Raw genomic sequence first — 14,904 nt, 5'->3', positions numbered from 1 at the left:
ACAGTTTTCAAGGCATGTTTCAGTGATCACAGGAACAATCAAACTCTCCACCCACCCATCACACACTGGGGGGCTTCAATACACCTTAAGATGGGCTAATTGCTAAACATTCCAGACATTTCGGCGCCGGTCTATAATTAACATGACCTAATCACTCCACCTGAGAAGTCACATTCCTTCATTAACAGAATTCAAACAAAACACCATCACACAATGATTTCCCCTCAATCCACATCTTTAGACAGACGGTCTGTCTCCGACAGAAAGGTATTTACACCTGAGCATCAATAGGCTTTAAACAGTGTTATCACACAATGAAAGGCCTTTCAGGAGCCAGCCTCATTTAACAACTCACTAGCCTGGGCTAATCATTGAAAAGAGTCATTATTGACCGGTAGGGTCAGAATATACTTTACAGACACTAAGGAATGTATGGTGGATTATTGTCCATGTTAAAACACTCCAACAACATATGTCCCTTTATTTCCTGGCTCAATCTGTGCCCAAAAGTGACTCCTGTTACAAGGGTTATCCGGCGTCATCTTTTTTTTACGATCGAACATTTGGGCCACGGAAGCCTGCCTTTTTGCAGAAAACGTGAGGAAGGCATGATAGAAGGTGGAGTGGAGGACAATTGTGAGCATAGAGGGGAAGGTGAAGGAGAAGAGGCCGGACGGTGAGAGCCTGGAGTGTGGCTTTGTGGGTTTTGATGGCGTTGCTCCCACTGGGCTCGGTGATGGGAGGCCAGGTGCCTTCTTAAGGCGGTTGTCCCTAAGTGAGTGTTGGGCTTACCGCGACTTATGCGTTGACTGAAAAGGCTGCAGATGGCAACACTATTGTCTGCAGCGGACATGTTAAAAAAAGCCCACACTGAGGAGCCATGGGCCGGTGTCCTGGGAGCGCCAGATGTGACCGAACATGGTTGATGGCTCGCTCCTGATACATTAGGAGTCTGGTTTGTCCCTCATGTGCAATGTAAGTTCAGCCTGCTTCTCCTCCCTATCTGTTGGTCCATCTTTCCCTCTGAACACCTCTCCTCTTCCTCTCTTGTGGGTGCCCACGTGACGTCTGTAGACACCTCATCATCGACGTCACCTTCCCCATCACTAACAATAGAGATCTCAGAGTAGGCAGCAACATTGGGCACCAACCTCCTTGGGCTGATCTGAGTACTGTCATCAGACTGCTGAGTGCCCAGAATGGATGCGCATCCAAAATGTCTTCTGATGGATCAGAAAATAATTCCTGTGACTCAAGCGGAGGGTATATGGTGGTGGTGATGTTGGTGGCGAGCCACTCAACCAAGTCTGGTGCGTCCTTTGACGTAATCGAACGAACATTGTGCCACTTCCCACTTTGGCTCCGGCCTGGTGTTCCTGGCCTACCCCTACCACCCCTGCGGAAGGGCCTGTCTCCTCCTCTGCCTGTCATTTTTTAAATGACCATGTGACAAAAGTCTCTAGAGAAGCACAGTATATGTGGAAGAAGGTATATAACATAATCTGTCGTTTTGGGGGGCCACTGGTTTATTTCACCAATTATGAAACTTTTTTTCAGGATTTTTTTTTAATATGTGTAGCAGAGGAAACGCAGCGAAAGAGGCAAAAATCCAGTAGTAACAAAATACATCGCCAGTCACAATGCTGCACAATACAAATCCACTATAATATGCTTCCTATATTCGAAAGTATATTATAAGTGTATATTACACCTATATACTGCAGTGCATAGCAAGTAGCACACCTATACCAGTGCTTGAAAGGACTTTTGTGGACCTGTTAGGTAGCGATATGTGTCGCTAAACTCTGTCCCTGCTGGAAACACCAACCGCTCCCTAAACTGACAAAAAGTATATGAATGTATTAGACACCTATATACTAGAGCAAGTAGTACACCTTTACCAGTCCTTAAAAGGACTTTTGTGGACCTTTTAGATAGCCATTTGAAAGAATACAGCCTGTCCCTGCTCCAAACACAGCACCCTTTCCCTATACTGACAAAAAGCAGAATGTAAGATGGCCGCCAGATCAGGTCTATTTATAAGGTAGGGGGTATGTCCATGTGCTGAAATGTCTTAATTGGCTGTCCTGCACCACCTGATGAATGTGTCATAGGTCAAAGTTCTTACCCATGTAACATTGCGGACCGCCGCAAACATCGCCAGATGTCCGACGGTTTGGCGGACCGAAGACATCCAAAGTTTGCCGCGAGACGACCGCCTGGCGAACCGGCAGGCCATCTCTAGAAGAGATCCAAAAATATATAAAAGAAACAGCCTTACCGCGGTTACTAAGAGAAATATCTGAGGACATGGAAAAAGAAACTTCACTTGAGGAGATCCAACAGGCAGTTGCCGAGCTGGTCCCGGGAAAAAACGCCCTGGACCATATGGATACACCTCAAGATTCTATAAAGCATTTGAAGATATAATAATACCTATTCTTAAAAAAACATTTAATGCAATATCTAGAACTCAAACTTTTACAGTACAAAGTATGGAAGCACACATAGTATTGATAACAAAACCCGACAAGGACCAGACAATATGCAATAATTATCGACCAATTTCTCTGATGAATATTGACATAAAGTTATATTCAAAAATAATTTCTAATAGAATAGCACCCATACTATCAGGGTATATAAATTTAGATCAAACAGGGTTTACAAAAGGCAGAGAAACTAGGGATAATATTATAAAAAACCCTTACTTTAATGGAATATGCCCATAAAAGTGCCATCCCAACCTGTTTATTATCCATCGATGCGGAAAAAGCTTATGACAGAGTGGGATGGCAGTTCTTAACCACTTCCATACCAGGCACTTACGCACCTTCCCGCCCAAGCCAATTTTTAGCTTTCAGCAATGTCGCAATTTGAATGACAATTGCGCGGTCGTGCTACACTGTACCCAAATGAAATTTTTATCATTTTGTTCCCAGAAATAGAGCTTTCTTTTGGTGGTATTTGATCACCTCTGCGATTTTTATTTTTTGCGCAACAACTAAAAAAAGACCGAAATTTTTTTTTCTGTTAATTTTTTTTTTAATAAGTACGTTTTCTTCTTCAATTATGGGCACTGATGGGCACCGATGAGGTGGCACTGATTGGCACCGATAGGCGGCGCAGGTATTCGGCACTGATGGGCACTCATAGGCGGCACTGATGGGCACTCATAGGCAGCACTGATGGGCACGCATAGGCGGCACTGATGGGCACTCATGGGTGGCACTGATGGGTGGCACTGATGGACACTTATGGGTGGCACAGATGGGCACTGATAGGTGGGCACTGGGCATAGATGGGCACTAAGAGGTGGCACTGATGGACACTGGGTGGCACTGATGGACACTGGGTGACACTGAGGGGTGGCACTGATGGCATTGCTGGGCATCATTAGTCAGTGCCCATGTTGCCAGTCAGTGCTCATTTGTGGGCACTGATTGGCATTGATTGTATTCAATGTTGTTTTATTTTATTTATTGCTTTTTTTTAATCAACTCTGTGCTCTATTGAGCACCGGGGGGGGCACTCCCTGGTGGTCTAGTGTGGCGATCCGAGGGGGGGCTGCGCTGATAAACAAACAGTGTGAACCCCCGATCGGCTCTCCTCACGTCTGTCAGATGCGAGTGAGTAGGAGCCGATCAACGGCTCTTCCTGTTTACATCGTGATCAGCCGTGGTTGGACACGGCTGATCACGTGGTAAAGAGCCTCCGCCGGAGGCTCTTTACCGAGATCGGAGATGCAGGGTGTCAGACTGACACCCCGCATCACCGATCGCCGCTCGCCGGCATGAAATCCTGCAGGACGTCAATAGACCATTGATTTTACAACCACTTCCCGGACGCCAATTGGCCATTGACCGGGCGGGAAGTGGTTAAAGGAAACATTGGTTCAGATAGGAATTGGACAAAAAATGCTCAGTAGGATTGCCGCATTGTTCTCTAATTCACGGGCAAAAGTAAGAACAAACGGAATGCTATCAGAAAACATACTAATTGCAAATGGAACTAGGCAGGGATGCCCATTATCCCCCTTGTTATATATATTAGTGATGGAACATCTTATACAAGCAATTAGGAAAAACAAAAATATGAAAAAATGGCAAATTCATGGATCGGAAGAATTAATATAATAAAAATGGATATATTACCAAAATTGCTTTATGTATTTCAAACAGTCCCCTTGATTGTTCCAAAGAAACTCATAATGGAATTAAGGAGGGCAATAGGGAGTTTCATATGGGCCCATAAAACACCACAAATTAAAAGGGAATCCCTAATTAGAACTAAGCAAAAAGGAGGTTTAGCATTACCCGATTTCTCGAAATATCTACAAGCAGCATCTTTGGTTAGGATTGTAGACTGGTATTGTCATGAAGATCCTGCCAGAAACAGGCGACTTCGATTTTGCGGTTCCCGATCACGGCTGCGATCACGCATGCGTGTGCGTGCACGGGTGCACATGCCTATTGGAGCCAGGCGGGGTATTTAAGCCGGCCCCTCACACACCATCCCTGCTGTCTGCTCTACAGCGTTGAGTATCTGAAACCTGATCTGAGACTTACCTGTGAAAGACCCGGCTTACCTGTGACTATTCCAGCCATCCGCCTGCACCTGATCCTTGGCCTGTTCTGACTACCCTTCTGTCTGCACCCTTGTACCTCGCTGTCTGCCACGATATCTGACCCGGCCTGTCAGACCTTCTGTGCTGATCCAGTCTGCTCCAGTCTGCTGAAAGATTCCAGTTGTCCTAGTTCCAGTCCAGCTGAACGATTCCAGTTGTCCTAGTTCCAGTCCAGCTGAACAATTCCAGTTGTCCTAGTTCCAGTCCAGCTGAACAATTCCAGTTTGTCCTAGTTCCAGTCCAGCTGAACGATTCCAGTTTGTCCTAGTTCCAGTCCAGTTTGCTGAGCTGATCCGGTCTGCTAAGCTGATCCAGTCTATTGGACCTATCCTCTCTGCTGAGCTGATCCTGTCTGGTGTGGGTTTCCAGTCTGCTAAGCTGATCCAGTCTATTGGACCTATCCTGTCTGCTAATCTGATCCAGTCTATTGGACCTATCCTGTCTGCTGAGCTGATCCAGTTCCGGTATTCCAGTTACTGCAAGGAAGCTTCTACTAGACTGACCCACTACCTCTTCTTGTTGATCCTGCCAGGCACCCGTGCCACTCCTTACTCCTGTGCCTTCTGTTATCCTATCAGGGGGCCACAAGTGGGAGCTGTTACGGCCCCTTTGGCATCGAATAAATAACAAGAGGAGAGCTTCTGACGGGTGCAGTAGTTTTATTATTTCGGAACAAAGGTGCGCAGCAGGGTTGAATATTATTTTCTTTATCTCCTTGAGCACCGTAAATATGAATATCGTAAGCACCATAGCACCATAGCACCGTGAAAACTGTAAATGACATATAAAACACTTATTTACAGTTGTCACCAAAAAGGGGGTTACAGGGTTAATTACAGTTGTCTGCACACACATCTAATTACATTGAACATTCAAAGAAACATGGTTACATGCATAGCGTATTTAAAACCAAACAGCATGAACAGGGTTTATCTCTAGAACATATACACCTTTATAACAATGCACACTTTTCTGCATACCTCGATCCACTTGCCAAGGGGGGTACAAACTTTAAGCTTTAGGGATTTTCTGCAGACATCTTCCATGAAATCCTATGCAGACAGCTAACATGTGGCATCTGAGATACAGGAAAAGGCTTTCTTTCTAAGACAGGAAGAAGAAGTGGTCTTGTAATCCTGCTGATCAAAACATTCCCCAGGGAACCAAAGGGAGGCAGAAATGTTCCACCCAGCAGTAAGTGCTGAACAAGATCCACAATGATAAGCGGACAGTTACACTCCCACCAAATTATGTTATGATGAACATAACCTAAAAGTCATACATAATTTACAGAACATAACCTTGGCCGCTATAAAACATGGTACATCATACACAATTTAGCTTATAGGTACCTCTGTAACTGGCTACTGTCTTGTGTGGTGGTATGCTAGTGTATCACTAAAACTATACTTATTTGCTTTCTATGAGGACTACTAGCTTTTGAATAGGACGTTCAATAATTGAAGGTTTTGATACATAGTCCTTCTTATCTTGCAATCTTCTGTCACCTACTAACACCTTGACTCGACGAACTAGATCATCCTTTTCTATTGTAGTTTCAATTACACGTCCTAGTTGCCACTGGCATCTGGGAGACATATCATCTTTGATTATGACAATGTCATTTACTTTGAGGTTACGTCGAGGTGTGTGCCATTTCTGTCTTGTGGAAACACTCATGAGGTATTCTCTTTTCCACCGACTCCAGAATTGTTCTGCTAAATATTGCACTCTACGCCACCGTTTAGCTGCATATACGTCTTCCTTTACGAATTTCCCAGGTGGAGGTAATGCAACCTTGGATTTCATCAGGATGAGGTGGTTTGGAGTTAGAGGTTCTGGCGCCTTGGGGTCATTGATTCCATCGACAGTTAAAGGACGGCTGTTAACAATGGCCATGGCTTCATAAAATAGCGTTCTAAGAGAAGCATCGTCTAGTCTACTTGAACATTGGACTGTTGTAGCATTTAGCACATTACGAATGGTTCTAATTTGACGTTCCCAGACTCCACCTGCATGACTTGCGGAAGGAGCATTGAAGATAAACTCACACTGTTTATCAGCTAGGAAAGTTTCTAGTGCCTTTGTGTCACATTGCTTCAGGGCTTCTTTAAGTTCGTTCTTTGCTCCTGTGAAGTTTGTGCCTTGGTCACAGTGAAGTTGGCAAACGGCTCCTCTTAAACTGATGAAACACCTTAAGGCATTGATGAAGGAATCTGTAGATAAATCTTCAAGCATTTCGATGTGGACTGCACGTGAGGAGAAGCATGTGAAGATTAGACCATACCTCTTGTATTCCTTTCGACCTTGTTTGGTGATAAAGGGACCAAAACAGTCCATACCACAGTATGTAAAGGGAGCTGAAACTTCTACTCGTTCTTCGGGGAGCTCTGACATACGCTGTTCCTCTGTGGGACGCCGGAGCTTTCGACACTGTACACATTTATGTATTAACTTGGCAACTGACTTGCTTCCACCAAGCACCCAAAATCCATTTGCTCTGAGTTCTGTTAGAGTTTGGCTGCGGCCCTGGTGATGAATGGCTGCATGATAGTGGGACAGGATTAACTGGGTAATGTGCCCTTCTTTTGGGAGGATGACTGGGTGCTTTGTTTCTTGACTAAGAGTTGATCTTGAGAGCCTTCCACCAACACGAAGAAGTCCTTGAACCAGAATGGGGTCAAGGCAGCTAAGAGGGCTTGAACTTGGGAGACTATCTCCTCTTTGAAGGAGTTTTAGCTCTTGGGGGAAAACTTGCTGTTGAACTAGACCTATCACTACCTCCCCGGCCTCCTTACGTTCCTCCACAGACACAAGATTGCTGCAGTGATACGTCTTCGTTTTTATTCTCCTGATTCTTGCAATCACCTTAATGAGCATTGACCAACTGGAGAACCTGCTCAGACGATTTAGAGTATCAGTTTGTTCATTGGCTTGTGATGCAAGGGTTGTAACAGGTTTGACTTCAGGGTCGCCTACAATTAGTTCTGCTGAAGAGCTTGAAGATGCGTGCACTTCAGATCTCCAAAGGAAACTAGGCCCAGATAACCAACTTGAGGTGGAGATATCCGCTACATGTAGACCCCTGGATGCATGGTCGGCTGGGTTTTGTGTCGTATCCACATAATGCCACTGGGTTGGATCTGTAATCTCTCTTATGAGTTGAACACGATTGGCTACAAACACGTGAAACCTTCTTGCTTCGTTATTGATATAGGCTAAGACTACTTGGGAGTCTGTCCAGAAGAACTCTTTGTCAATTTCTATTTCAAGTTCTGCCTTCAACATGACACTCAACCTTGCTGCAGTGACGGCAGCTGAGAGTTCAAGCCTTGGGATGCTCACAATCTTCGTTGGTGCAACTCTTGCCTTGGCCATTACGAAGCTGCAATGGACTTGATCTCTGTCATTTTTGTACCTAAGGTACGAACAGGCACCATATCCTATGTTGCTGGCATCGGAAAAGTGGTGTAGTTCCACTTTCATTCTGTTACCAAAGTCTGGGGGATGGTAACATCTGGGTATCTTGATTTCCCTTAAAGCTTGCAGACTACTCTTCCAAGCCTCCCACCGTGGACATAAGCTCTCAGGAAGTGCTTCATCCCAACTGATGCCTCTGCGGCAAAGCTCTTGGAGAATGCACTTGCCACTCAGTATGAAGGGGGCTATGAAGCCTAGAGGATCATAAAGGGAGGCTACGACTGACAGGATACCACGACGAGTTGAGGGTTGATGCTTTATGTCAGCACTGAAACTGAAGGTGTCGTTTTCAATTGACCACTGAATGCCAAGTACTTGTCCTTCTGTTGTTGAGTCTGGGCTAAGTTTGACAGGTACACTAGTTGTTGCTCTTTCTGACGGAGCTATACAGGACAGGACGTCCCTTTTATTAGAGTTGAACTTATGCAGTCGTAGGCCGGCATTTTTACATAATCCTTGAGTTTCGAGGATTAGATTCGAAGCTTCGCTGACTGTTGGAACGCTAGTTAGGCCGTCGTCGACATAAAAGTTCTTCTCGATGAAGGCTGATGCTGAGGGATGTTCTGACTTGTGTTGTCGTGCAAGATACTTAAGGCCGAAATTGGCACATCCTGGAGAGGAGCTGGCACCGAAAAGGTGAACTGCCATTCTGTATTCTTTCGGTTCTGTTTCCAACTGACCGTTCTCCCACCAAAGGAACCTTAAGTAATTGCGCATTTCTGAGGGGATATAGAACTGATGGAACATCTTTTCAATGTCGCATATCACAGCAACTGCTTCCTTCCTGAAGCGACAGAGGACTCCCACTAGAGAGTTTATCAGGTCGGGACCTGTCAGCAAGGTATCGTTTAGGGAGATGCCTTTGAACTTTGCTGAACAATCAAAGACAACTCTTAACTTGTCTGGCTTCTTGGGGTGATAAACCCCGTGATGTGGGATGTACCACACTGTCTCTTCCTCTGATAATGAAGGGGCTGGTTCTGCATCACCTTTTCTGATTGTTTCTTCCATGAATGCAGTGTAGTGTTCATGGTACTGTCTATTTCCCTTTAATCTTTTCTTTAGATGATGAAGTCGAATAAGGGCCAGCCTCTTATTGTTTGGTAGTGCCAGTTGACTGTTGTCTTTGAAGGGTAACGGCATCTCGTAGTGTCCATCTTTCCTTTTCATTATAGTTTCCGAGAGAAACTGCACGAAGCGAACATCATCTTGAGACACGTACTTATCTTCATAATTTCTTTCAATGAAGTCCATTTCTAAAGCCTTTAACACATCAGCGACCGGCGGCATTGGCATTTCTTTCACTGCGACTCTGTGTACGAAGCTCTGGCTACCCTGTCTATCAAGATGTGGATTTGCTGATCCTACAATGCTCCAGCCGAGCATAGTTTTTTGAGCGAAGGGTTCATTTTCGGAGCCGATAACAACCTCCAAGGGAGCCAGTGCTGATGGGCAGTCATAACCGATCAGTAGTCCTACTTCGCAATCTTGAAGTGGCTGTAACTTGTTTGCCAAGTGTTTGAGGTGTGACCACTGGAGTGCAGTCTCCTTAGTGGGGATGTGAGACTTATCTACTGGAATGAAATCTCTTGTATAGGCTTGACGGAGTTGGACTTGAACTTCGGAGTTGAAGCCACGCACTTGCAGACCGTGAGCAATTTGGCTTGAAATAACTGTGTCAACCGCTGTCATTGTGCTGAGCCTTAGCTGTAATGGCTTGGTGCTCACACTTAACTTCGATACCAGGTCTGCCAGAATAAAGGTTGAATCACTCTGTGTGTCAAGTAAGGCATAAGTGAGGATTTCCCTCTGAGGCTCCGTAGTAGCTGACAACAGAACTGGAACAATGCAGGATGTGGCAGACGTATGTCTTGTCAAAGTATGGGACATAACTTTGGGAACGTTGTCGTTTGCCTTATTTCTCATGCCTACTGAATCATCGTTTGATGCCTTGACAGGCTCAGTGTCTCTCTGTATGTGCAAACAGGTTGGATGACGTCGACTGCATATGCTACACGTGTGTCTTCCTTTGCAGTCTTTTGTAGTGTGGCCCTTTCTTAAGCAACCAAAACAGAGATGGTTTTCGTGAATAAAGGCCCTCTTTTCATCGATGGTCTTTGCCGCAAAAGTCAGACATTTAGCGACACCGTGTGTTTCGTCTTTGCAGACTAGGCAAGGTGGTTTCGGTCTTGAAGCTGAGATATTTGGAACGTTGAAGGTAGAGGGCTTCATTTGAGTGCTTGTGTTGAGCGCCTTGGCTCTCTTGGGAATTCTCTCATCTGTAGTCTTGGTACTGAGGAGAAAAGGAGAGGCAATGGGGTTGCATGCAATCTTAGCTTCCCTTTGCAGGAACTCTGTGAAACGAGCAAAGGTTGGGTATTCTTGGGACTTGTCCAGCTCGTCCACGGCGATGCGACCCCATCTGCGCACGATCCATTCAGGCAGTTTCTTGAGAAGCTTGTGGTTTTCTTCACAATCATTTAGAATAGCTAGGCCTTTAACATGAGGAATGGCCTCCACACAACCTTGAAGGAAATCTGCAAACTCTCTTAATGCTACAGGGTCATTTGCTGATATCTTTGGCCATTTAGCCAACCTTTCTCTGAAGGCTCTTTGCACTATGAATGGACCTCCATACCTGTCCTGTAGGATTCCCCAAGCACCTAGATAGGCATCTTCTGAATTTCGGTAGAAGAACCCTTCCACTGCCTTACGAGCTTCACCACCTAGATACCTCTTCAAGTACAGCATTTTTTCGCACACAGGGAGTGGTTTCTGATCAATCAGCGCCATAAAGGATATCTTCCAATCTATGAACTTCAAAGGATCACCTGTGAATACAGTTGGTTCAGGTATAGGGAGACGGTTGGAGATAAGCAGACTTGCAAGTCCTGGGGTTAGACTAACTTCTTCATTTGGTCTTGACACCCCAAGTGGTGTATTTGAAGGTTGAAATGGCACAGCCTTTGGATTCAATGAGTTTCGTGGTTCATTATTTTGGCAGAGGTATTGCACCTTGTGGTCTGTCTCCTGTTCGTAAATATCAAGACTATCGTAAGCGGTGTAGGCTTTCACTCTTGCTGCAGCTACCTTGACTTCATTTTCTGCTTGTAGCTGTTGTAGTCTTGTCTTTTCCTCATCCAACTTCAGTTTAATTTCTGCCTCTAGTTTGTTCAGCTTAGCTTGCTCCTCGCGCATCTGTTGCGTCGCCTTTGCCTGTTCTATTTTGGCTGCAAGATCTGCTTCTGCGTCAGCGCGTTTGCTAGATCTGGAAGTGGCTCTTGAGCTTGCGTTGGAGTCTGGTAATGACTCTGAGAGGACAGTTTCTGTTTCTGAGTTTCCAAAGACTGACTCATGCTCTTCTTTATTAAGCACCATCCTCACCCTTTCCTTCTCAAGTTGATCGTTAAAGATTTCATCTACATTCTCTAGCCGCTTGCTGATGAGGTTGCAGATTTCAGCCGTTAACGCGGTGCATGCATCCATTTTCTTAACAACGTACGGGGTAGTGGAATTATTTTGGCACATGGACTCATACTGTTGGTGCACTAACGCTTCTTTGGCTTTAATCTCTTTCAATCTTGTATTAAGGTCTTCAGTTGAGCAGAAACCTTTTAACTTTGTCCTACATTCCTTTGCTAGCTCCTTCCAAGAGTTGCACACCTTGTTGAATGCCTTTAAATTTTTCTTAACTGTTTCTTCGTGCATTTCTTTGCCCTTTTCTGTTAGGCTTCGCTCTCTAGAGCTGGATCGTACCTGTTGTGACTCTGTGGGTTTGTCTGTTTCTTCAGCAGGTGACAACATTTTGTTCTAGTGTGCCTTTGCCTTTCAAGTGTGAGTGTGCCTGAAACCTAACTTGAATGAGTGTTGGCTCAAACTTGCTACTAAGGGCTACGACAGATAACAGGTGTTCACACTTGTAACTAAAGATTAGCAAACAATGCGTACAGTACTACAAAATGTTTTAAACGAATATACTGCTGACACTTTCTAACCAGACAATTAACCCTTTACGTAAATAACTGCAGTTTAGTGGATTAGGAACTTGGAAGATAGCGTTGCTTTAAATCTGACACTAGGCCTCTAAACACGAATATAATAACTTGATCACTGGTTTAGCAAAATATTAACTATTTGGCTCGCATAGTAGTTAAGGGCGGCTTCCGGATCACATATAAAGAGCCCGCTATATTTAAAAGTCCACGTGACACGTTTACTTTTTTAGCCAAGTCTCTGTTGCCAAGATGGCGTCCGCACGTGTCTTGCGAGGCGTTGGGAAGCCTTTACTCACAGTTCGATGAAGACAGCGACGCAGCTGGTGATGTCGAGTCTCCACCGCAGCGACGAGTTTTCACTGTTACGGCCCCTTTGGCATCGAATAAATAACAAGAGGAGAGCTTCTGACGGGTGCAGTAGTTTTATTATTTCGGAACAAAGGTGCGCAGCAGGGTTGAATATTATTTTCTTTATCTCCTTGAGCACCGTAAATATGAATATCGTAAGCACCATAGCACCATAGCACCGTGAAAACTGTAAATGACATATAAAACACTTATTTACAGTTGTCACCAAAAAGGGGGTTACAGGGTTAATTACAGTTGTCTGCACACACATCTAATTACATTGAACATTCAAAGAAACATGGTTACATGCATAGCGTATTTAAAACCAAACAGCATGAACAGGGTTTATCTCTAGAACATATACACCTTTATAACAATGCACACTTTTCTGCATACCTCGATCCACTTGCCAAGGGGGGTACAAACTTTAAGCTTTAGGGATTTTCTGCAGACATCTTCCATGAAATCCTATGCAGACAGCTAACATGTGGCATCTGAGATACAGGAAAAGGCTTTCTTTCTAAGACAGGAAGAAGAAGTGGTCTTGTAATCCTGCTGATCAAAACATTCCCCAGGGAACCAAAGGGAGGCAGAAATGTTCCACCCAGCAGTAAGTGCTGAACAAGATCCACAATGATAAGCGGACAGTTACAGGAGCTGTAAGGGAGGCCAACCTCTGCAATTCGGGCTCATCACCATCAGGTATGTGACAGTAGCAGACAGCCATGTCTGAGCCCGAGCAGAGAGTCTCCCCTATGGAAGAACTGTGTCAGCACCTGGCTGGTTTAACTGAAGCAGTTAAGAATCTTCAGCACGGCTACACCCAGCTAGAAGAACGGGTGCTGGTTCTGTCCAACCCCACTGGAGCCCAGGGATCTTCCCACGCATCCACCTCTTCTGCTGGGACAGGATCGACACCAACTGTGGTGATGCTTCCTCCGGAACCCAGGGTCCCCACACCTGAAAAGTTCTCTGGAAATCGAAGTAGCTTCAGGGCCTTTCGTAATTCCTGTGAGCTGTATTTCGCCCTTCAGCCACGAACCTTCTCTCTGGAAGTCACCAAAGGGGGCTTTGTGATCTCCTTACTTACTGGAGAACCCCAAACCTGGGCCCACCGCCTCCTAGAACGAAAGGATGAGTCCGTGACCAACCTTACCACTTTCTTTGATGCTATGGCACAGCTTTACGAAGTCCCCCAGCTTTCAGCAACTGCAGAAGCTGCTTTACGTACCCTTCAGCAGGGTCGCAGGGCAGCAGAGGACTATGTCGCTGAGTTTAGGTGGTGGAGTGCAGATACAGACTGGAACGACGCTGCTCTTCGTCACCAGTTCCGCATGGGACTATCAGATCCTCTGAAAGGTGAACTGGATAGAGTTGGGGTTCCACAGACTTTGAATGCGCTGATCGATTTAGCCATACAAATCGATCGACGCCTAAGAGAGCGAAGGGCTGAGAGAGCTACGGGGTTTTCTCGTCCAACCTGGATGCTTCCCAAGGCCCCAAGTCATCTACACCCAGTACCAATTGCATCACCAGCCCTTACAGCTGACACACCTGAGCCCATGCAGCTGGGCATCCTTCGTCCTTCCCTTACTCCTGAAGAGCGTCAACGACGTCGTGTAAATAATCTGTGTCTGTACTGCGGTGGACCCGGCCACTACGTCAGGAACTGTCCTCTAAAGCTCCGTAAGTGTCTCTCCATGTCTCCTAGCCATACAGACTTTATTACCCAGCCTGCATCTCACCTTGCCCTTTCTGTGTCGTTCCAGCTTCCAGGAAAGACTCTGCTAACACCTGCCATTATTGACTCCGGGGCCTGTAGCTGTTTCATGGACTCATCTTTTGCTGCTAAACACCAAATTCCTCTCCTTCCCAAGACTGTTAAAGTCTATGGGAGAAATCTAAAGTGTTAATTTTAAAGGCTAATATGCAAGTTATTGTCCTAAAAAGTGTTTGGGGACCTGGGTCCTGTCCCAGGAAACATGTATCAATGCAATTTTTTTTAAAAAAAACGGCTGTTTTTTCAGGAGCAGTGAATTTAATAATGCTAAAAGTGAAACAATAAAAGTGTAATATTACTTTAAATTTCGTACCTAGGGGGGTGTAAAGTCAGCATGTGAAAAAGCGCATGTTTCCCGTACATAGAACTGTCCCTGCACAAAGTGTCATTTCTGAAAGAAAAAAAGCCAGTTAAAACCGGCTTTGCGGCTCTAATGAATTGTCGGCTCTTTCAGTTACAGAGATGATTCATTCATAAAGGAAAAAAAAATGTGTGGGGATCCCCCAAATTAAATTACCAGGCCCTTCAGGTCTGGAATGGATATTAAGGGGAACCCCGCCGTAAAAAAAAAAAAAAAAAAATTACGTAGGGTTCCCAGCAAATATCCATACCAGGCCCTTCAGGTCTGGTGTGGATTTTAAGGGGAACTCCACCCCAAATTAAAAAAAAATGGC

The 14,904-nt window shown here is 45.2% G+C and overlaps 2 protein-coding genes across 7 annotated transcripts in view; both read right to left on the bottom strand.

Annotated features, from left to right (window-relative positions):
- The window catches only part of LOC120933758 (NACHT, LRR and PYD domains-containing protein 3-like), a 534,782-nt gene that overhangs the window by 443,216 nt on the left and 76,662 nt on the right, over positions 1 to 14,904 (bottom strand). The gene's annotated exons all lie outside the window — the stretch shown is intronic.
- LOC120933757 lies at positions 5,270 to 13,075 on the bottom strand. 2 transcript variants are annotated; one of them, XR_005748126.1, is made up of 4 exons: positions 12,847 to 13,075; positions 12,399 to 12,637; positions 5,608 to 5,731; positions 5,270 to 5,398 (listed from the first exon to the last, which is right to left on the bottom strand). XR_005748126.1 is itself a non-coding variant. In XM_040347133.1 (2 exons), exon 2 carries the CDS (start codon positions 11,909 to 11,911, stop codon positions 6,038 to 6,040), a length of 5,874 nt encoding a protein of 1,957 aa, XP_040203067.1. In that variant the 5' UTR covers positions 11,912 to 12,637; positions 12,847 to 13,075; the 3' UTR covers positions 5,757 to 6,037. The 2 variants fall into 2 exon arrangements, 1 of the variants encoding a protein (XP_040203067.1); XM_040347133.1 differs by lacking the exons at positions 5,270 to 5,398; positions 5,608 to 5,731 and having other exon boundaries at positions 5,757 to 12,637.

This window comes from Rana temporaria, chromosome 3, assembly GCF_905171775.1.
Source record: "Rana temporaria chromosome 3, aRanTem1.1, whole genome shotgun sequence".
NCBI lineage: Eukaryota > Metazoa > Chordata > Amphibia > Anura > Ranidae > Rana > Rana temporaria.
The sequence above is the reverse complement of the archived record's forward strand: the minus strand, read 5'-3'. Positions and strand labels throughout refer to the sequence as shown.

Bases quoted from the DNA above. Each gene is read 5' to 3' on its own strand.
- LOC120933757 (XM_040347133.1), bottom strand. From the start codon at position 11,911: ATGTTGTCACCTGCTGAAGAAACAGACAAACCCACAGAGTCACAACAG.